We start from the raw sequence: 22,158 nt of genomic DNA on the forward strand, positions 1-22,158 counted from the left end.
ATATCTCTACGTATGTCTGTATCTATTGTATATATCTACAATATCTATATTTACTTATATCTGTAACTAGATCTAGACCCGTGTTCCTCTGCAGCAGATGCTAAAGAGGCTGCTCGGCTTCCCAAAGGCAATGATGCCCAGTGGATCCTGCCTCCTGTTCTCTCCAGAGATTCCAGGTATTTCCCCACATTCCTCGAGAAGGAAAAATAACCCAGCCCTTACAGAGGTGGTCTTGCTGGGAATTTTATATAGTTACCTCCCAAATTAGGGCGCTCTAAATATCCTTCATGGGTTTCATATTCCAAGGAGTAGGTGCTTCACTGACATGACACATAATTCATTTATTGCATCCTTGGCTAGTCTGAAACTTTGGAAAAGTTGAGAACTTCTCTCAGTCTTGGCCAGCAGGATCCCAAATCTCTAGGCCATGTTTCTCAATCTTGGTGACCGTAAGATAGGCGGACTTCAACTCCCAGAATTCCCCAGCCAGCATGCTGGCTGGGGAATTCTGGGAGTTGAAGTCCAGACATCTTAAAATTGCCAAGGTTGAGAAACACTGCTCTAGATGACTAGATTGGGGCTGTGTTATATTTCCCAAGGAGGTTATCACAATTTGGCCCACCTCTCAGGGGTGTTGTTTGGGGGAAAGTGATGTGGGAGAATCATCTTCAGTGCTGTGAGCTCCAGGGAAGGGGGAAAAAAAATAACAATAAATAAGATCTCTGGCACTCTAGAGCAATGTTTCTTAAATTGTGGTCCGAGGATCCCTGGGAGTCTCCCAAGACCATCTCAGGGGTCCTCAAAATCAAAATTATTTGCCATGTATGGAAGATATTTGCAAAAACTTAAAACAATGACACTCTTCTCCTTCTTATTTTTTATTTGTTAAAAAATAGGGTTTTTTAATTGATGTTAACAACTAGTGGGTTTAATATTGTTATCTTTACACGATTCCATAAATAAATATTCCATGAATGCATCGATTTTAATTTTTCAGTACAGTAAATATTGATAAATACCTATAAATAATGAAAGCTCTTTTGGGGTCCTCCACGATTTTTAAAAGTGGGAACAAAAAGTTGAAGAAACGCTGCTCTGGAGATACAGTCTCGGGGAGTTTGCTCTGCACCCCATTTCCCATAATATAATTGTAACTGTGGGACTGGCATTGTCGCCCATGAGTAAATATAACTTTTGGAAGCACGGAGAAAATGCCATTCCTTGTCGCCCAGTTTCTTGAAGAAAAGACAGTCGCTAAGTTATTGGTTATTCCTCTGCAACGGCTCCATTTTTGCTCCATCTAGAAAGAACCGTTCCCCTTTCTGAAGAATTTTGTGGGTGGTTTTCAGCTTGGTTAATCTTCAGGGGTTTGCAGGGCAGAAATCAAGGACACAAGTGAGCAGAAGAACCCCCATTCATTCTTGTAATCCTTTCTGTTTGCAGTTCGGCTGTTGCCCGGAAATTAGGAAGCCACAAGGAACCGGCGCTCGAAGCGGAGAAGATCCAGGGGTCAAGGATCAGCGTTGGGACCCAAACAGAGGAACTTACAGTACTGGGGGTGAACACAGGACAATCTCTTAGCAATGGAGGTCTTCTTCAGGCGGGGGAGACCTCAGCTGCAAGGGGAAGATCTGGTCAGGACTCTTCAAATGTTGGGGAGATGGACTGTGCTGAAGGTCTTGTTGGTGGTGGCCCCTTCAGACTGGCCAAGAACTCCATTGGGCAGCACGCTGAGAGAGAAAATGTGGCTTCGGAGCTACAGACGGTCCAGGAGGACCCTGAGGTCCACCACTCTAACCACCATCCACCTAGCACTTGGCTCCAGGAAGCTGAAGATGTAGTAGAACCTTCACCAGATGCCAGCAGGGACAAATCCCCAAGCCCAGGGCACTCCCAGCCTGGGGGTCCTCCTCCAGGGCCAGGAACGGCCTCCCCGGAGCCTCTGCTGGAGGGGAGCAGCAACAGCAGCACCCCAGCCTCCCCAGTCCCCACCGTTCAGAATCTGATGGCCAGCAAGAAGGAGCTGTGAGTTGCTAAACGTAGGGGGAGATGTCTTCAGCGGGAGGAACGGAAAGGAGAACTGATTTTGCCAGAGTGGGTCCTTTTTCTGGATTCCTGCAGTGGTTGCATAAGGGGGTGGGCAATCCAGGGAGGTCGAGGGAGCGGCTTTGGAGACTCATTTACTGTCCTGGCGTTGTCAGCCCTGCTAGGTAGTCCAGACAAGAACTACACCCAGGAGTCCTAGCTCTACCTTTACCGTAAGGTTTCATTAAGAAAACCTTGCAAGACTGGAAGTATTTCTCCCCTCCTTTCTTTTTACCCTCCAGAAAGTCTCCTGGTTTCTCTCCTGGTGCCTTAACCACTAGACCAAACTGGCTCTCCTTTTTCCTTTTTCCATTTTCCCCAGCATTAAATCTGATTCCTTTCCTTTCTCTTATATTTCTTTTTCCTCCTTCCTTTGCATAAAATCTGAGTCCTCTCCTTTCTATTCTGATGCTTTTTCCTTCTCCCCTGCATGAAATCTTTCCTTTCTATTATGATTGTTTTTCCTTCTTCCTTGCATAAAAACTTTCCTTTCTATAATATTTCTTTTTCCTCCTTCCGTGCATAAAATCTTTCCTTTCGATTATATTTTTTCCTTCTTCCTTTGCATTAAATCTGAGTCCCTTCCTGTCCGTTATATTTCATTTTTCTTCTCCCCTGCACAGAATCTTTCCTTTCGATTATATTTCTTTTTCCTTTTCCTTCTGCATTATGTCGCGTTCCTTTCCTTTCCAGGTTGCGAAGGAACAGCTCCTCAGACAAGCTCTCCAGGACCAAGCAGCACCTCCAGAAGAAGGCTGCCTCCTCTGCAAATCTCTTTAACCGGTCCAGCAGCCTTGAGAAGTAAGAAAACCTCTTGTATATAATGCATTTGCCCCCGTCCTGCTGCTGCTGCTGAAGGGAGATCTGGTGGATTTCGGGCTGGTCCCTCCCTCTTGGCCCAGCAACCAGAGTGGGGAGTGGGGAGTCCTGGGTTCACGTCCCTTCTCAGCCACGGAGATTCCCTGGGGGACTCAGGGCCAGTCATTCTCTCTTAGCTCAGCCTACCCCACAGGGATGTTGTGTTGGAGGTGAAGCAATGCAATATCTAGACCAGGGAGGAAAAGCAGGAGAGAAATCTAGCTAATAAATCCAGATGAGATGTGACCTTCCTAACGCTCTGGTTTTACCTTGCAGCCGATCGAAGGATCCCACTCTAAGTCCAGGTGAGCTGCAGGCTGTGATTTCAAGAGAAGGGGCATCTTTCCAGTGTATTACTCTGGAGGACCAGCGTGAGGGCCACTGGTGCTACCTCTGAGGCTGGGGCACAACGGTGGCAAATTTCCTCCTTTCTCCGAGGACATGCCAAACTGTCCGTTTCTGTTCTTCCCCGCAGGGCCATCAAGCTCTCGGCGTTTGAATTACAACCTGGGTGAGGATCTTGGAAAAGGAGTTACTGGCTAATTCAGGGAGTGGGGTTTAATTGGGGTGAGTGGGTGGGAGATGGATGGCAAGTATTCCCAGGGTCTTATCATGTGGTTTGAGGGATCTGGTTTGTGGATTGCACAACTCTCCGAAGGGCTGCCCATGGATGGCATTCTTTGCCAAGTGGAGTTTATGAGAAACTGTGAGCCCAGGCTGGCTCTAACATTAGATGAAGTGAAGCAGTAGCCTTGGGCCACTGTAATGGGAAGTGGGAAAGGCCTTGGGAGACGGGGCGAAGAGATGCTGCCTCGGGAATGGTCAGATAAGAGGTGGCTGAGCCCTCAGCTGCATAATGGCTGGAGAAAGAGGCTCAGAAGGGACCCTCCTAGTTTCTTGGTCTGTAAAGGAGATAGGGGGAGAGATTTAATTTCAGATTTGCAAGATTCTGTCAATGTAGCTTTACAATAAAGTAGAATAAGCTTATATGGCTGTGTTTCCTGTCTGGTCTACCTGCTTAGGCTGACAGCCACAGATGCTGAGTGAGTAGGTTTTCCTTGGCTATCTTTCTTGAAACTTTAAGGCTGATAGAAAGCTTGGCCTGGCCTTGGCTATCAGAGAGTTGGAAATCTTTTCCTGTCCCCCCCCCACACCCCATTGCCAGGCTTAAAAGCATCCGAACTGTGGCTATTGACAACCACTGGTTCTCTTTGCCTCTTTGGGTTCTAGCTAGCCTGTCTCACTAACAAGGGACAGGAAGTTTCTTAGATTTCAAGGAGAAAGAAGGATCTTGAAAGGGGGGGAAGCCAACCCCCCAAAAGAATAGACCTTTTCACACATAGAAAGCTAGCACTTCAGAGAGGAAAAATAAACTTTGTCTCCTAACTCACGTGCTACCTTTCTACATGCAGGGATTTAGGTTTTGTTTTTTTTGCACTTACTTTTTGCAAGTTGAAGTGCAGTCCTGTCATCTGGGGAAAGGGCAACTGCTTTAGTTAAGCAGAGTCTGAAGGAAAAACAAAACAAAACAAACCACCATTCTTTTGGAGAACAGGAACACCCTGTCTCTCCTTTCGGGTTGTGGAGGACAAATGCGGACAACCTTTGTCCTTCCCCGAAGCAAGGTGAACCTTGCCTTTTGAAACTTCCTGCAACAAAGCTCTGCTCTTTTTCCTGTCCTTTCCATCCTCCACCCCTTCAGAAGGACTTTCCACTAAGATGTTTCTGCGTGGACGCCCCATCACCATGTACATCCCTTCCGACTTTCCCAACTATGAGGACCTGCGCATGGAGCTCCCAGCCGAGAAGCTGCAGCTGGACTGGGTGTATCCTTAGAAGGAGCAGAGACATCGGACTTCCTTCCCATTTCCCCAACCGGTCCGAAAACAGTCGCCCCCTTTTTTTAATTTATTATTTTATTTATTATTCACATTTCTATCACCGCCCATCTCCTTGACGGCCCTCCAGCTACGGTTACCGTGGGCGTGACTGTCGCTCAAACCTTTACATCTTAACTTCGGGGGAGTTCGTCTACTTCATTGCCTGCGTGGTGGTGCTCTACCACGTCCAGCGGCGCACGCAGCGCCACTACCTTCGCCACACCGACTGCGTGCGCTGGTGAGTGGGTGGAATCTGCCGGCTTCCTTTGTGGGAGCAGCCCCGATCGTGGGTCCCAACTCTGTCTGACGTCGGAAGCCTCTGGCGTGTAGTAAATTTCATTACGTTTCAAAGAAAGGATGAAAGCGACAATAAAAACAAAAAACTACCCCCAAAAAACTTAAAAAGTGCAGAAACACAAGAGAAGGAAAAAAAATTAAATTTACAGAAAGATCTGGCTTCCGACTTTTAACAGCAAGGATATACCGAAATGTCCATAATCAATCTCTTACTCTGTATTAATCCAAAGCACCAGATTATTTCTATAAATCACTCCCCTTTAACAACACATACAGTAATAAAAATCACTAAGTACAGCTACTCCTCCCCCTTATATTAAAATGAAGGGGAAAAAAATGACGTAGGAAGCATCTTGGCACACGCCAGTATTGTCTGATGGCACAGGGAACAGGTGGGACGAAGGCCAAAATGCTCCAACGTGAAGAAGTCCTTTTAAGATTATTTTTACCTTTATTTATATTATTTATTATCGTATTTTTATACTGTGTATTTTATGGTTGTTTTTAATCGATCGTTGTAAACCGCCCAGAGTCCCCCGACGGGAGGAGATGGGTGGGGACAAATCAGATAAGTAAAATAAAATAAAATAAAATAAAAATAAAGATTGCAGCAAACCCATTTATGTATTTATTGGACAATTAATTAATTAATTCAATTTATATCACCGCCCAGCTCCCCCAGTGGGGGACTCGGGGCGGTTTACAATAAAATGGCACTAAAAACCTAAACCACCTAAATTACCATTAGAATATAAATAAAACAAATGTAAAATCCAAGTGGAGATGGAACACAATCACTAAGAGGTGCTACGGCGCCAGCCACCCCCAGGCGGCGCTGTCGCTCTCCGCCTCCCAAGCAAGCCGGCAGAACCAGGTCTTCAATTTCTTCCGGAGGTCGGAGAGTAAGGAAACCCGTCTCAACTCCAGGGCAAGATATTCGAAAGCCTTGTTCCTCCTTCCAGCTTCTCCATCCCTCCCATTAAGAAGCCAGCATTTGGAGTTACTGAGCAGAGTCAGACCTCAAGAAACATTTCTTTGCAGGTAGCCCTCGACTTACGACCATCCGCTTAGCAACCGTTTGAAGTTGCAAAGTTGCTGAAAAAAGGGATTTACAATTGGTCCTTACACTCAAAACTGTCGCAGTGTCCCCGCAAACAGATGATCAAAATTCAGGCACTTGGCAACTGTTACGCATTCATGAGGGTTGCAGCATCCTGAGGTCACCATTTGCAACCTTCCTGGCCAGCTTCCAACAAGCAAAATCAGTGGGGAGCTGCGTGATTCACTTAAGAACTAGGTGATTCACTTAACGGCTGCAGTGATTCACTTGGCGACTGCTGCAAAAGATGTAAAATCGGCGGCAGTCTCGTGATGCCTCACTTAACGACCATGCTGCTTAACAATGAATTTTCCAGTCTATTGTGGTCGTAAGTCGAGGACCACCTGTATTCCTCCCACTCCAAGATTAATTCCCTTTTGCAGTCCTTTTGGCGATCCATGGATTCATATTCCACTGGTCCACTTAGCCCGTGTGCAGGACAGGGACAGGCAAGAACAAGATGCCAGAAACTTTTGAACCTTGTCAGTTCACCGGTGCGGCCTATTTGGTGTGGAGGACCAAGATAGAACCAGATGCTTTGAAAGGGTGTACAGGGGCTCCCCCGGTTCAACCTTTTCACCTTTCTTGCAGTGTTGCAGTGCATCCTGACGGAGTCCGTGTGGCCTCGGGGCAGATGGCTGGCGTGGACAAGGACGGCAAGGTGATCAAAAAGTAACTTTACGACCAATCCTCGTATTTACAACCTTTGCAGGCCTGTAAAGCAAAGGAAAGCTGAAGGAAGATCATAAGTACAGTCACGGTTTCACGTGGCAACCGCTTCGCTTAACGACCGAGTTGCCGTTCCCCATTGTGGTCACTAAATGAGGACTACCTGTAAGCTCTGTCTTTATTGTTTGGTTACATTAATAGAATCTTGTAAGACTGAAAGGATTTCTCCCCTCCTTTCCTTTTTCGCTCTGGAAAACTAGAGGCGGTCCTTCTGAAATGCTTCCCACGCCTTCCCTCCTTCTGTGGGCCAAGATCTCTTTTACGCGCTAATTGTCCCATCTGCAGCTCTCCCTCCCGTCTCCCAAGGTCATTCCCACATACCTTTACACCCACAGATTTGGGATCGTTCTCCGGCACCTTGATTCCTCCGTCCTCTTTTTGTATGCTTGATTTCAACTCTTTTGTTCAGAAACATAACCTGGTGCTGCGAACCTTAAGAATAAGGTTCCAGAATTTCCCTGTCTGCCGAAACCAGAGTCAGCTTGCTTCCGGACAGCAAGAAAATCTTTCATTGGTTTAACTACAGGCGGTACGAACGACCCCTCCGCAAATCACTCTGGGCTTCGGTCTTGCAGCAAAAGTACAAGAATGCCTTTTTTCTTCTAAGAGCAGGGTGCAAACTAAGCATTGCACTGAGATGGAAATAACAAAGAAGGCTTGGGAATTGGGAAATTCAGAACAACTGAGTTTGGGGTCCTCTGAGTTCGAAGCACACCACATGTGAATTGTGCTTTCGACGTACAGGATCTTTTTCTACTCTTTCAGCTTTCAGGCTTAAAAATGCTGACTTTGGGGGCGGGGGGGTCTCTCCTGCAGCCGCTGCAGCCGTTCGTTCACATTTGGGACTCCATCACGCTTCTGACCTTGCAGCAAATTGGCCTGGGCAGCTTTGAGAGAGGCGTGGGTTCCCTTGCCTTCTCCAGGGCGGTAAGTGTTAACGTTCCCCTGCTTAAAGGGGTGGGCGGGGGGGCAGGAGAAGAATAAACCTATTCTTCTTTGATGCCATTTGCAGAAGAACTCAGTCTAACTTTCAGCGTTGGCTTGAGGAAGCTAATTTCATTTTCTGTATTTAACTGTGTCTCTCCCACTTTGGTGTTCCCAAAAGGGATCTGTGAACACAGTAACTGGGAGGTCTTGTCTTCCTTCTTCTTACGTTGCAGGGGTTCAGCCCAAAATATTCCCACTTGCAGGCTTGACCCTTGCCGATTAGGGATTTCAGTTGCCCCTGTGTCTGCCTTCCCAGGCTAATGCAGATGAGCTAATTCTACTTTTTTGTAAGGCTACACTGACAGAATCTTGCAAGTTTGAAAGTACAAATCTGCTATCTCCTGAGAAACCAGGGAGGGTCCCTTCTGAGCCTCTTTCTCCACCCGTTATGCAGCTCCAGGCTATGCCCTCTCTTATCGGACCATTGGCAGCGTCTCTTCGCCCCGTCTCCCAAGGTCTTTCCCACACGCCATTACACCCTGACCTGCCATTCTTTTCCACCCACCAGGACAAAGGGGCCTACCTGTGCGTAATCGATGAATCCAATGAACACATGCTCTCCGTGTGGGATTGTGTCCGTGGCATCAAACAAGCTGAAATCAAGGTGAGTGGTGGAAAGAGTGAGAGATGGGATCCAGGGAGCCAGATTTTTTTAAAAGTGGAAGGAGCGTCGGGGATGAAAGCACAGAAGCTGGGTCAAGTAGAGGATCAGAAAAAAAGAGGATTGAGTCACCTCCTTGGGTTGCAAAAGGCTGAATGGGAAAAAATGGAAACCTGTCAAGGGAAGGTGGAAAGGAATGGTGTTTCCTTAAGAAGGACCTGTGATGGTATGTGGGAAAGACCTTGGGAGACGGGGTGAAGGGACTCTGCCAAGGGAATGATCAAATAAGAGAGAGCTTAGCCCGCAGCTGCATAATGGGCGGAGAAAGAGGCTCAGAAGGGACCCTCCCTAGTTTCTCGGGCTGTAAAAGAGACAGGAGATTTGTACTTTCAGACTTGCCAGATTCTGTCTATGTAGCTTTACAATAAAGTGGAATTAGCTCATCTGGTTGTGGTTGCTATCTGGTTTACCCTGAGAGGCCAACAGGACCTGCCTAGTCGGCTGCTCACATGAATTGGGGTTTTGATCGTACAGGCTCAGTTGCACAATCATGAATGAATCTGGATGGTTCCTGTCACCCTGATATTTTTTCACTCTTCCCTTCCCCACCCAGAGCACCAACGAATCTGTCCTGATGGTGGAGTTTAATCCCCAAGACAGCAGCAACATAATCACCGCTGGAAAATCACATGTCTATTTCTGGACCTGGATTGGAAACAGCTTAACCAAAAAGCAGGGAATCTTTGGGGTAAAGGATTCTGACCTTGGAAGGATTAGCAGAAGCAGAGAGGCACAGCTGAAATATTGTAAACAGGGGCAATGGGATCCAATGTTACAGGTAGTTCTCGACTTACGACTGCAATTGGGACTGGAACTTCCGTTGCTAAGCAGGGCGGTTGTTAAGTGAGTCACGCCCGATTTTACAACTTTTTTTGCCATGGTTGTTAAGCAAATTACGGCAGTAGGTAAGCAAATCCAGCTTCCCCCATTGACCTTGGTTGTCAGAAACCGGCTGGGAAGGTCAGAAATGGTGATTACATGACCCCGGCGTGCTGCAACCATCTAAGTGTGAGCTGGCTGGCAAGCACCTGAATTTTGATCACATCACCGCAGGGACACTGAGATGGTCGTAACTGCAAGGAATGATCGCAAGTCACCTTTTCCAATGCCGTCGTAACTTTGAACAGTCGCTAAACGAATGGTCGTAAGTTGAGGACTCCCTGTATCCTCCCCCTGCCCATGAAAATAAGAGATTTCCTTGCGACAAAAGACACTCTGCCCCTGCACAGAGGTACCCCCTCTTTCTCCAGGGTTAACCAGACCTGATCATAAGAGTTAGTGGCTGCTTGTACAGTACATCAAGCATATGCTTGGCTGCATTTTAAGAGGCTTGGTCATTTCAACCCAAGTTAAGCCTAACCCATTTTCAGATCCAACAGCCAGACTTGGATTAACTAAATCAGGGACAGGCAACTTTCTGTCAAGGGCTAACTTCCTTTGAAAAGCATTGGTTGGGGGCCACGTGCCAGTGGTGGGTGGGGCCAAGCAAAAAGTAGGTGGGGCTTCCACCCAAGATAGGCAGGGTCATGCATCATCCCTCCCACCCTCTTGCTCTGTCTTTTCCATGTTTTCTCTGTTGGTCCTCCCTATTGCCTCTTTCTCTCTCCCCAGCTGGCCATTAGGTGAGGGGTAAATCCGTTTCCCGGTGGGTTTTCACTGTTAGGCTGAGGGCTGCCGGTTGCCCACCCCTTTCGGAAAAATGAAAGGCTTTCATTTTATTCAGACTTTCTGTGTAGCTTTAGTAAAAGCAGTTTTAGCAAGTTTGGCATGCCCAGGCTGAGGGGGTAAGGTAAAGGTTTCCCTTGACATTAAGTCCAGTCATGTCCGACTCTAGGGGGCGGTGCTCATCTCCATTTCAAAGCCGAAGAGCCGGCGTTTGTCTGTAGACACTTCCTCTGTGGTCATGTGACCGGCATGACTAAACGGAACGCCGTTACCTGCCCACCGAAGCGGTACCTATTCATCTACTCACATTTGCATGTTTTCGAACTGCTAGGTTGGCAGGAGCTGGGACTAGCAACGGGAGCTCACCCCGTCATGCGGATTCAAACCGCCGACCTTCCAATCGGCAAGCTCAGCAGCTCAGCGGTTTAACCCACCCCATTTCTGCAAGTTTGGTGTGTTTGCAAGCGGTCCATTCCACTCACCCTTTGTGGTAGAAACCCTTCCCCTTCATTTCTGTTTCTAGAAATACAAGAAACCCAAGTTTATTCAGTGCTTTGTGTTCGACACCAACGGGGATGTTCTCACTGGCGATTCGGAAGGCAACATCCTTACTTGGGCGAGAGTCGCTGCCGATATCCGCACTTTGGGCAAGGGGGCTAAAGGTATGCAGAAGGGAAGAGACAGAGGGAAGATGGGTGTTGGATTGTCAGTCGTCCCTTGTCAGGCTCGTTGACAGAAACTGAACGTAATTATTTTCCGAGCAAGATTTTCACAGAGTCTTCTTTAACAAGATTTGTTGAGGTGAATGGGATGGAGTTGCAGGAACTCTGACTGAACCACTTCCCATCTAGGACCAATAGATCCCAAAGTACATTAGGAAAGAGGCTTTCCGATTTTCTTTCTAACAACTTGCCTGTGGTCAAGCAAGGAGGGAAGTCTCTATGCGGGGAAACGAGAAGCTTTCCATTGGCTGTTTTACGTTTCTTTTGCTTTTATACGCTGAGTGCAAATAAGTAAAATACTCAAAAGTTTAAAAGAAAGAAGAAATAGCACAAAAGAAGACAACAGAAACAAAAACTATAAGTTGCATTTTGGTTGAGACTGCTGTGAGAGTTACTATGTCTATTAATGGGACATTTTGAGGAGGAGATTTGAACTCAGGGCCATAACCCTGTTGGGGAAGCTGAGCTAAGAAAGAATGACTACCTTTAAGTCATGATTCGCTTAATGACCATGGTGATTTGCTTAACGACTGCGGCAAAAAGGTCGTAAAATCGGGTGTGACTCACTTAACAACCGCATCACTTAGTGGTGGAAGTTCCAGTCCCAATTGTGGTCAGAAGTCGAGGACTACCTGTAAAGTATCCTCCAAATTAAGATGCATGAAAAGCTTGGACAATTACTATTATAAACAGAACAACTTCCCCAAATTTGTCCATGTGGTTTGAAATCCTCTTCCTTCCCCTTTTATCCAAATGCCGTGAGCTTCTCTGGCTGAAGGGGGACCAGACTTGGGGCTCCCCAGCTCCCAGTCCAACACCTTAACCACTACACCACACTACCCTGACTGATGTTCTATTAAATTCTATAGGTCTACTTTGAAGTAGGACTAATGGTATTTCTAAATAGTAGGACTCATAGCACCGCTTTTGGTGAATTCACACCTTACACCAAGATTAACGCAAGCCACCTAGCCATGTTTCAGTGTGTGCACACATCCATTATGGCTTAGTGTTACATGCACACCAAGCCATTTGGGCTTGTTTAGTAAAACATGGTTAAATCCTGGCTTGTTTTTAAGGTGTGAGCACACCTGTTAGGTCAAAGTTCCTTAGCTGGAAAAGATAAAGGGGTTGCAAATGGAGAGCAGCCTTAGTTGGATCTCTGTTAAAATTCACAGATTAACATACAGCATTTGGATAAAAGGGGAAGGAAGAGGATTTCAAACCACATGGACAAATTTGGGGAAGTTGTTCTGTTTATCATAATAATTTTCCAAGCTTTTCATGCATCTTAATCTGGAGGATACTTTACAGGTAGTCCTTGACTTTTGACCACAATTGGGACTGGAACTTCCACCACTAAGTGATGTGGTTGTTAAGTGAGTCACACCCAATTTTATGACCTTTTTGCTGCAGTCGTTAAGCAAATCACCATGGTCATTAAACGAATCATGTGATCATTAAGCAAATCTGGCTTCCCCCATTGACTTTGCTTGTCAGGAGCCACCTGGGCAGGTTGCAAATGGTGATCACGTGACCCCAGGACACTGCAACCATCATAAATACATACTGGTTGCCAAGCACCCAAATTTTGATCATGTGACCGCGGGGACACTGTGATGGTTGTAAGTGCAAGGATTGGTCATAAGTTACTTTTTTCAGTGCCATCATAATTTCGAATGGTCATTAAATGAATGGTCATAAGTTGAGGACTGCCTGTATATGTTCTACAGATGTTTTTTTCCCCCCCCCGATAATGGAGGTAACATGCTGGAGTCCATTGCTTTAAAAACAGAATCTGGGGGAAAACTACAACTGATAAGCTTTGGCTGTACGTGGGTCAGGCTGTCTCTTCCTCCCACAGAGACCTATCAGATCAGCAAGCAAACCCATGCCCATGAAGGAAGCATCTTTTGTCTCTGCCTGTGCCGTGACGGTTCTGTGTTGAGTGGGGGCGGCAAGGACCGGCGTCTGGTTCAATGGAGTCCCCTCCTTGCTGTCCTCCAGGAGGTGGAGGTAAGGGGAAAAACGGGCTTCAGGAGGGGCACTTCAGCGCAAGTTACTTGCTGTAATTTTGTCCCTCGCTAATGAGGACTAGATCCTGAGGTTAAATCTCAAACAGGGATTGTCAGCCCTTGGAGGTAGTCCAGCCCAGGAATCCAAAGTTATCAATGTTGATACTACTTTTGCCATAAGGTTGCAGTCACAGAGTCTTGGCAAGTCTGAAAGCGCCTCCCCCCTCCCTGCCTTTACCTTCAAGGGAACGAGGGAGGGTCAAGTCTGAGACGCTTTCTCAAATTACATTCCTGCTCTGGACTCAGGTTTCTCTTACCTGACTGTTCCCTTGGTCATGGCTCTTCTTCCTGTTCCTCAAGGTTGTTCTCACATCACGTTACATAGATTTCGGGTGGTGTCAGCCCTTCAAGGTAGATCAGACTGGAAACCAATGCCCTGTAGTCAGGACTACTTTGATTGAAAAGCTATAGTAACCGAGTCTTGTAAGTCTGAACGTGCTTCCCTTCTCCCTCCCTTTATTTTCATGTGAACTAAGGAGGGCCAAGTCTGAGACGTTTTCTCAAGTTACTTTCTTGGCCTGGGCTCAGTCCCCTCTTATCTGACTGAAGACTTGTAGCCGTTCTTCCTCCTCAAGGCCACTCCCTATGCCTTCTATAGGCGGCAGGTCTGAGCTCCAGGACATCCCAAGCAATATCTAAGGGCAAAGAGTGCCTCCGAGCCCCTGGCAGAGTGTAACTTTCACAATTGTGCAAAAATTGAGTGTGGTGGGCTTCTCTGCCGAATTTGAAAGTACCAGTGCAGATGGGACGGCTTAGAAATTAATGATTATTCATTTTAATTGGGGTTGGGCTGGGTTCTGATTTTTTGGAGGGGGGCATGCATTATAAATAAAGCGTCTGCACGCTTGTTTGTAAGCATCTGCGTTTTTTTTTTTTGTTCATCTGATTGTTTTCACTTCGGCTCAGATACCAGAACAATTTGGTGCTGTGCGCACCATCGCAGAGGGCGAGAGCGGGGAGCTTTTGGTAGGGACCACACGCAATGCCCTCCTACGCGGCACTTTGACAGAGGGCTTCAGACCCATCATCCAGGTGAGCAGGGATGCCAAACCTCAGACATTCTACAGGTCTCCCACCTTCTCTGGCTGCAACTCAGTTCTCTTCCTTTGCAGGGCCACACAGATGAACTCTGGGGATTGGGGACTCATCCGTCGCGAGACCTTTTCGTCACTTGTGGCTACGACAAACAACTCTGCATGTGGGATGGTGGGGAGCATATGATGGCTTGGAGCATCACACTAGAGGTACCGTACCTGGCGGGGAGAAAGACCCATCCACATCTTATACAGCTATAGATACTATCCCATTTTATGGAGCCCTGCATCTGCCGTAGGGTGGAAGAATTGATTCCCTGATTGATAAAATGCCCCATTATAAGTGAAGAGACCTGCCTCATCGCTGGATCCTAGGAAGGCTGTTAGAAGGAGAATCAAGTCTCCCCCATAATGTACATGGCGATAGGTTGGTTCTAAATTAATGTGAGTTTTGCTGCTGCAATTCTCAAAACCTTATTTCTCTCCTGTCAACAAATCTCGCTAAAGACAACTCTGAGATTCACGCTTGAGAAATAGCACTTACAATAGCAAGAATCGATAATAGCTGGACATCCTATCTTTTTCACAATGAACCAGCTTACCCGCATCGCTCTCTCTTTCCACCCCCCAGGAAACAGGACTCTGTGCTGATTTCCACCCCAGTGGGAACGTGGTGACAGTGGGGCTCAACACTGGACGGTAACTACCTCCCCTCCCCGTCACTGGCCATCAGCTGTGGGGCTCAGCAGGGCAGGTCGCAAAGGAGAGTCACCATTTCTGTTTGGGAACAGCTTATCGGAAAGCAGAAAGGCGACAGACAAAAACTTAGCTCCTTCGTCCCACCCTGCAGGGCGTGTTGGTGGCGGCGGGGCGGAATGGACCTTTCGCTTGGGAAAAAAAATGGCTTGGAAAGATCAAAGCTATAAAAGACCCTTTCTGTCTCCCCCAGATGGCTGGTGCTGGACACGGAGACCCGACAGGTATTGTCCGGCTACACCGATGGAAACGAACAGCTCTCCGTAGTACGTTATTCCCCAGGTTAGACTTTCTGTTTATTTTTTATCTTGTCATGTTTGTTGAGTTCTTGGTGTTCTCCGAGCTTGGTGGTTTTCCTGCAGACGTTTCGTTACCAGGCTAGGCAACACCATCAGTGCGTGAGGGAGTGAAGTTGTCTGTTTATTTAATTAGAATAGCTTGCCCTGCCAGTCTTGGCTGGGGTTAAGGTCTTTCCTTGCTAATTCCTTGAGCAATTGTTTCTTCTCCAATTGTTAATCTGGTGTTGTTTCCTGCTTATCTGGAGCTTAGAAACCACCTCTGAACCAAGACTGGGTTAGGGCAAGCTACTTTATTTAAACAGCCAGCACACTTTACTCCCCCATGCGCTGATGACGTTAGCTAGCCTGGTAATGGAACATCTGCAGGAAGACGTCTCCTTTTGGGGGAAATGGGCGGTGATAAAATGTGAAAAAAATAAAATAAAAATAAATAAATAAAATAACCAACCTCAGAGAACACCAAGAACTCCACAGCTCAACCCTGAGCTACAAATATTCTCTTCTATTGGATTCCCATGTTTGTTTCCTGGTCGGTGAAGGGAAAGCAGAGAACCAGGGATCCAGATCAGATCCTGGGGTCTTCCGTAAGTGTAAGCTGGCTATCTACCTGTTTTCTTCTGGTGTTGCAAATGATGGCAACATCACAAAATGCCTTCCTTTTTCCCTTTTTTGGCCTGCCTTTTTGGGTCTGAAAGGCCTGAAATGATCTTGTTCCCTTAGTTCTAAGAAGCTTTTTCAGCTTTGGGGTAAAGTACAGGGTGGAATGCTTCAGAATAACAACAACGATAGGAGGACGAATTAATAATAATAATAATAATAATAATAGACTCATTCACAAAATCACCATCAGTCAATTGCAAAAGGCAGCTTTACTTGGAACAGCTGACATCCTGCGACGATACCTTTAATACTATTAAACCACAACATCTGCCTATCCCAGGGCTTGGGAAGGACTCGATAGGTGGGCAAAATGCCTAATCCAGTCTAAACATCTGGCTGTGCAACCAACCAGAATAAATAATTACATTATTTATAATATTAATATGTATTTATTTATATGTATTTATACTTATGTTTATTTATATTTATAATAATAAATAAATAATAAATAATAATATATCTCAGATGATACCACTTTGATGGCTGAAAGCGAAGAGGAACTGAGGAGCCTTATGATGAAGGTGAAAGAAGAAAGTGCAAAAGCTGGCTTGCAGCTAAACCTGAAAAAAACCAAGATTGTGGCAACCAGCTTGATTGATAACTGGCAAATAGAGGGAGAAAACGTAGAAGCAGTGAAAGACTTTGTATTTCTAGGTGCGAAGATTACTGCAGATGCTGACTGCAGCCAGGAAATCAGAAGACGCTTAATCCTTGGGAGAAGAGCAGTGACAAATCTCAATAAAATAGTCAAGAGCGGAGACATCGCACTGACAACAAAGGTCCGCATAGTTAAAGCAATGGTGTTCCCCGTAGTAACATATGGCTGCGAGAGCTGGACCGTAAGGAAGGCTGAGCGAAGGAAGATCGATGCTTTGGAACTGTGGTGTTGGAGGAAAATCCTGAGAGTGCCTTGGACTGCCAGAAGATCAAACCAGTCCATCCTCCAGGAAATAAAGCCAGACTGCTCACTTGAGGGAATGGTATTAAAGGCAAAACTGAAGTACTTTGGCCACATAATGAGAAGACAGGACACCCTGGAGAAGATGCTGATGCTGGGGAGAGTGGAAGGCAAAAGGAAGAGGGGCCGACCAAGGGCAAGGTGGATGGATGACATTCTGGAGGTGACGGACTTGTCCCTGGGGGAGCTGGGGGTGTTGACGACCGACAGGAAGCTCTGGCGTGGGCTGGGCCACGAAGTCACGAAGAGTCGGAAGCGACTGGACGAATAAACAACAAACAAATAATAATAAATAGACAAATAGATCAATTGATAAATAATAATCCCTCTACTGATGGATAGCTTGTTCCTCCTCTCCTGCCTGCTTTAAACTTGTTTTTTTTCCTCTTCCTTTCTTTTTTTGCTAGATGGTGAGTTTCTGGCCATTGGTTCCCATGACAACTTCATCTATATATATAGTGTGGAAGAGAAAGAGCATAAATACACCCGGTTTGGCCGCTGCACGGTGAGCAGAAGGGCAGGGAACGTAGACAGGGCAAGCCAGCAGGAGTTGGTTAGTTTGGGCGGCGGACGAGCGAAACAAATATATCAAGAGGAATTTGTTCCCGGAAGTTTGTTTGTCTCTTTATTCTGTACATTAATACGGCCGCTCATTTTCATCAAATAACTCTGGCAGCGTAAAAAACGCAAACATTTGTACAAAAACAATAGGGGGGGAAAAAGCAATAAAAAACGCCAGGTGAAAAATAAACTTTTCAATGGACGTAAGGCAAAAATGTAAAGCGTGCTCCGTTTGCAGCCGAGCCCTGAAGGAGAATTACGGTCCTGAAAGAATTACGGTTCTGAAAGCCCTAAAGGAGAATTACAGTTCAGTAGACTACTGTAAATATTTGGAAAAATGTTCTTAATTCTTGCGTTTTTGTCCTTCGGCATGATTCTGCTCTCTTACCGTTCGTCGTCTTGCCGCTCTGAAAGGATCGGCTAATAAACCTCTTAAATAAAGTCAGAATAAATGGTTTGCTCTTTTTTATTCCCCTTCAGGGGCACTCCAGTTTCATCACACATCTCGACTGGTCCAAAGATGGGAAATTCATCATGTCCAATTCTGGGGATTATGAAATCTTGTATTGTAAGTTTACGTTCAAAATGCAGCAGCCGGCATTTCCCTCACACGCACGTAGACAAAACAAATATGGGTGTTTGTAAAAAGAGAGCAGGTGTTACAGAGTTTGGACATTGAACCAAAAGGCAATGTGGGTAGAACAAAATGAAATCTTAGGTCAAATTTAAGGTGCTCTGCTTTAACCATAATTCAGAGAGCAGACTAGGACAGTCTATAAAGTGGCTTAGCAGGTCAAACAAACATATTCCACTTTAGCCAACCAACCAGTCTTATACCTTAGTGCAAGGATTCTCAACCAGGCACCCAGGTTCCACGAGAGGTCCCTAGGGGTTCGCCGGGAGACCACGATTTATTTTAAAAATTATTTCAAATTCGGGCAGCTTCACATTAAAGAGGCAAGTTTCATTCTTTATTTTCAGTTTAAGAATATGGTTAATGCATAGAGACAGGCCCGCACAGGAAACACATAAAATAATTTTGCAACTTCTGGCCTCTATTTGAGCCTGAATGCGCAGGGGTTCCCCGAGGCCTGAAAAATATTTCCAGGGTTCCTCCAGGGTCAAAAGGTTGAGAAAGGCTGCCTCTGTGCAAGGATTCTCGAACACTGTGGTCCCCTTAAAATGCTAAATTAATGTCCGTGATTCCACCACCACCACCCCATGCCATGAACAAAACTCACAATGTCCCTGAGTTCAGGCTTGGGCAATAAATAAATAAACCATTTCCTCCGAGTCATTGCTGTGTACTTTCCCCGCGGGGAGGATTCTGCGAATTGGCAGGTTCCTGCTGGAGGGTGGGGGCAAAGCAAAGCAAAACACCCAGCAGGAATAGGGGTGTCCCACCAGTTTTGGCCTGTGCAAGCCCTGATATAGTTTGGGGACCCCTCCTTTAAGGGGATGGTTGCCCCAGCCTGGAGTCTGAGGCTCGCAGGCTTGTGGCTAGAAAGACAGAACAGGCAAGGCACCCAGCTTCTTCCCCAGCATTTGCATCTGTTGGTGTATGGTTTTTTTTGCAGGGGAGGTGGCCAAAGGTTGCAAGCTAGTACGGAATCGGTTTGACAACCGGGACCGAGAGTGGGCGTCGTACACCTGTGTGCTGGGTTTCCACGTTTTTGGTGAGTTGAGAGTCACTGGTGGAGAAAGGGGCTGTTTCCGCTTGCTTTTTCGGAGGATTATTCGATTTGTTTTCAGCAGAGCCCAGGGTCAGCCCATCTCCGGCCATCTTCACTCTTGATTTATTTTGTGTCACTTGTTCGTTTCTCTTCTCGGTCACGTGCCTTCCCAAACTCTGGAACAGCATCCCCCCAGAGATCCGGACAGCACCCACTTTCCTGGGGTTCTGGAAAGCTCATAAGACCTGGCTGTGTTTGCAGGTCTGGGGTTAATGCCTTTGTGTCAGCCCTTCGAGGTAGTCCAGACAAGAAGCGCAAACCATGAGTACTAACACTATCTTTACTGTAAGGCTACAATACAGACTCTTGCAAGTCGGAATGCCCTTTGCCCCTCCTTTACAGGTAGTCCTCGACTTACGACTGTTTGTTTAACCACGGTTCGTAGTTACGACGGCCTCAGAAAAAGTGCTTTGCTGCCTGTATTCACACTTATGACCATCCTATCACCCCCATGGTCATGTAATTGCACTTTGGGCACCTGGCAGCCAGCTTGCATTTACGACCATTTGCAGCCTGAGGTCACATGATTGTGATTTGCAACCTTTTCCGGCAAAAAATGTCCATTGGGGAAGCTGGATTCGCTTAATGGCCGTGGTAAAAATGGTCGTAAAATCGGGTCTGGTTACAGGGTGAGTTGACTTATGACTGCAATGACTTATGACAGAAATTCCGGTCCCAATTGTGGTCATACGTCGAGGACTACCTGTACTTTTACTCTCCAGAAAACTAGGGAGAGTCCCTTCTGGGATGCTTGCCACGCTCCTTTTGAGATAGCTTTTACACAATGGTTTACGCTGTGGTTCTCCCTCCTGTGGCTCAAGGCGATTCTCACAGACCATTTCAGTTTGCTGTGTATTGGTGTTGTATTTTTGCCCCGTTTATTGTTCTAATTCTTTTAGTCCAGGCTGCCCATCTATGTGGGTTTTAACTGTTTCGTTTTGACAGTTGTTTGGGTTTTGTAAGTGGCCCACAATCTACAGGAATGGGCAGCCATAGCAAATCTACTCAGTTAAATCAAATTAAACTCTCCTTTTCTTCCCGTCTTTCTTCCCTACCCCATCACAGGGGTTTGGCCTGACGGCTCAGACGGCACCGATATCAACTCCCTGTGCCGTTCGCACAATGAGCGGGTGGTGGCTGTCGCTGACGATTTCTGCAAAGTGCACCTTTTCCAATATCCTTGTGCCAAGCCAAAGGTAGGAGGGAGGGCAGTATGGAAGAAAGAGAATCTCACCAGGAAATGTTAATAGAGATCCTGGCAGGGAGGTAATGCCCAGACATTGCTTGACGGCCCTTATCCTTGAAAAAAGCTGCTTCAAACCGTTAGGTGTATTGCTAGACTGTCGTCCTTACAAACTCGACTCTGACTCATGAATGTGAGATGGGCAGCCGTACGGGGTCCTCGGCTCACAACCACAATCAGGACCGGAACTTTGGCTGTTAAGCGATGTGGTCATTAAGTGAGGCATTGTGTGACCTCGCCCGATTTTACAGCATTTTTTTGCCGCGGCCATTCAGCGAATCACTATGGTTGTTAAGCAAATCACATGGTCGTTAAGGGAAGCTGGCTTCCCCTATTGACTGTGCTTGTTGGAAGCCCCCTGGGGAGGTGGCAAAAGAGACGGCAGGAGAATTGGACTTTCAGACTTACAAGATCGATGTCAGCCTTCCCAGGTAGACCAGACAGGAAACACAACCAGATGAGCTAATTCTACAATTTGCCCACCCATTATGCAGCTGCAGGCTATGCCCTCTCTTATCTGATGGTTCCTTTGGCAGGAGCTCTTTGCCTGGTCTCCCAAGGCCATTCCCACATACCATTACACCATCCCACTTTGCAGAGTGGATTTTGGAGATCCTGGGTTTCCACATCCAACACAATGCACTTTTCCACAATGGGCATTGTCCCTTGTTAAACCAAACCAAGGCTGCCTTTAGACCTCAAACGTTCCCCAGTTTAAAAACAGCTCCGCCCCCACCCTCAATCTTTCACAGGCCCCAAGCCACGTCTACGGCGGCCACGGCAGCCATGTCACCAACGTCTGCTTCACCCATGACGACGGCCACCTCATTTCCATGGGGGGCAAGGACACCAGCATCTTTCAGTGGCGGGTGCTGGGGGGCAGCCCGCCCGTCAGCCGCTCCCTCTCCTGCGTTTCCTCGCACGAAGCCGGGGCCAGCACCTGAGGCCGCAGAAAACCGGGACGGAAAACTCAAGGACGGCGACCAAGCCCTCACGGAAAGGCGCTTGGAGAGATCTCCTACGTTTGGGCTGCACCCCGGGACTGGAGGACCCCCCCTGGGGTTGGGGAATGGCTGCAATCCCTGCTTAACTGGAGAATTCCTTTGCTAACCGTGTCATTTGCTTTCTTAACTTAAGCTGAGGGGCAACAGCTAGGCGTGGTCTGATGGATGATGCAGAACGAAGCCTGCGGAAGGAAGCTCAGCCCCCAGCCGTAGTGTGTGGAAAGCACATCCTGCTGTTTCTCATGTGGTGGGCTGCTGGCACAGCCAGCAGGTGGAGAGGAAAAGTTTGGGAGAACTCGGCTCTGAGGCCCTGGATTTTGGAAGCCCAGAGAAGGTGGGGAGACGGATCTGTCGCCCCCCCACTCCTGTCCAGCAAAACCCCCCTCTATTTCTGTGTTCCCAATCCTTGTGGCCACGGCTGGCTCCAACGTGTAAATAGGAGGACACAAAGGAACGTTTTAATATTAGGAGAGAGAAATAAATTTTTGCATCTCAGATCCCGATGGGCCGCCTCCTTCTTCTCCTTTTCTGGGTGTTCTGGAACTTGCAAGGCAAGGATCCCCAAACTGAACCCCGGTTTTGGGTCTTCTGCCAAACCTTGCTCCCCATTCGAAAGCTCTGAACCTGGGTGGTAAAAAGTATTTGTAAAATACTTAAAAGTCACCAAAGTTGAGAAACGCCGGTGTGGATTATAGGAGGCTTATAAGGAATATTTAATCGGAACCAGTCCCCATACCGGTGCTTCCCTCCCCATCTAGCTGCAAATGAAATTAAAATGTCGATTCACGGTTAGAATATCCCTCTGCTGAATTTTTAGCATGAAAAAGGGAATGAAAGATTTATTTATTTTGT

At 46.9% G+C, this 22,158-nt stretch overlaps 1 protein-coding gene across 2 annotated transcripts in view; it reads left to right on the plus strand.

Moving 5' to 3' along the window:
- EML3 (EMAP like 3) overlaps positions 1 to 21,679 on the plus strand; it is a 33,648-nt gene extending 11,969 nt beyond the window's left edge. The window contains exons 3-24 of one of the 2 annotated variants that reach the window (XM_063317019.1): positions 95 to 176; positions 1,444 to 2,025; positions 2,779 to 2,886; positions 3,220 to 3,248; positions 3,419 to 3,454; positions 4,646 to 4,769; positions 4,912 to 5,061; positions 6,811 to 6,880; positions 7,765 to 7,875; positions 8,444 to 8,539; positions 9,150 to 9,284; positions 10,785 to 10,923; positions 12,848 to 12,999; positions 13,965 to 14,090; positions 14,171 to 14,302; positions 14,724 to 14,791; positions 15,042 to 15,130; positions 17,173 to 17,270; positions 17,807 to 17,894; positions 18,904 to 19,002; positions 20,125 to 20,255; positions 21,055 to 21,679. In XM_063317019.1, coding sequence (XP_063173089.1) covers positions 95 to 176; positions 1,444 to 2,025; positions 2,779 to 2,886; positions 3,220 to 3,248; positions 3,419 to 3,454; positions 4,646 to 4,769; positions 4,912 to 5,061; positions 6,811 to 6,880; positions 7,765 to 7,875; positions 8,444 to 8,539; positions 9,150 to 9,284; positions 10,785 to 10,923; positions 12,848 to 12,999; positions 13,965 to 14,090; positions 14,171 to 14,302; positions 14,724 to 14,791; positions 15,042 to 15,130; positions 17,173 to 17,270; positions 17,807 to 17,894; positions 18,904 to 19,002; positions 20,125 to 20,255; positions 21,055 to 21,246 — 2,837 coding nt within the window. In that variant the 3' untranslated portion in view covers positions 21,247 to 21,679. The remainder of the gene's footprint in view (positions 1 to 94; positions 177 to 1,443; positions 2,026 to 2,778; positions 2,887 to 3,219; positions 3,249 to 3,418; positions 3,455 to 4,645; positions 4,770 to 4,911; positions 5,062 to 6,810; positions 6,881 to 7,764; positions 7,876 to 8,443; positions 8,540 to 9,149; positions 9,285 to 10,784; positions 10,924 to 12,847; positions 13,000 to 13,964; positions 14,091 to 14,170; positions 14,303 to 14,723; positions 14,792 to 15,041; positions 15,131 to 17,172; positions 17,271 to 17,806; positions 17,895 to 18,903; positions 19,003 to 20,124; positions 20,256 to 21,054) is intronic. The other variant, XM_063317020.1, reaches the window with a different exon arrangement.
- Positions 21,680 to 22,158: the final 479 nt, after the last annotated feature.

Source organism: Candoia aspera, chromosome 17, assembly GCF_035149785.1.
Source record: "Candoia aspera isolate rCanAsp1 chromosome 17, rCanAsp1.hap2, whole genome shotgun sequence".
Classification (NCBI taxonomy): Eukaryota; Metazoa; Chordata; class Lepidosauria; order Squamata; family Boidae; genus Candoia; species Candoia aspera.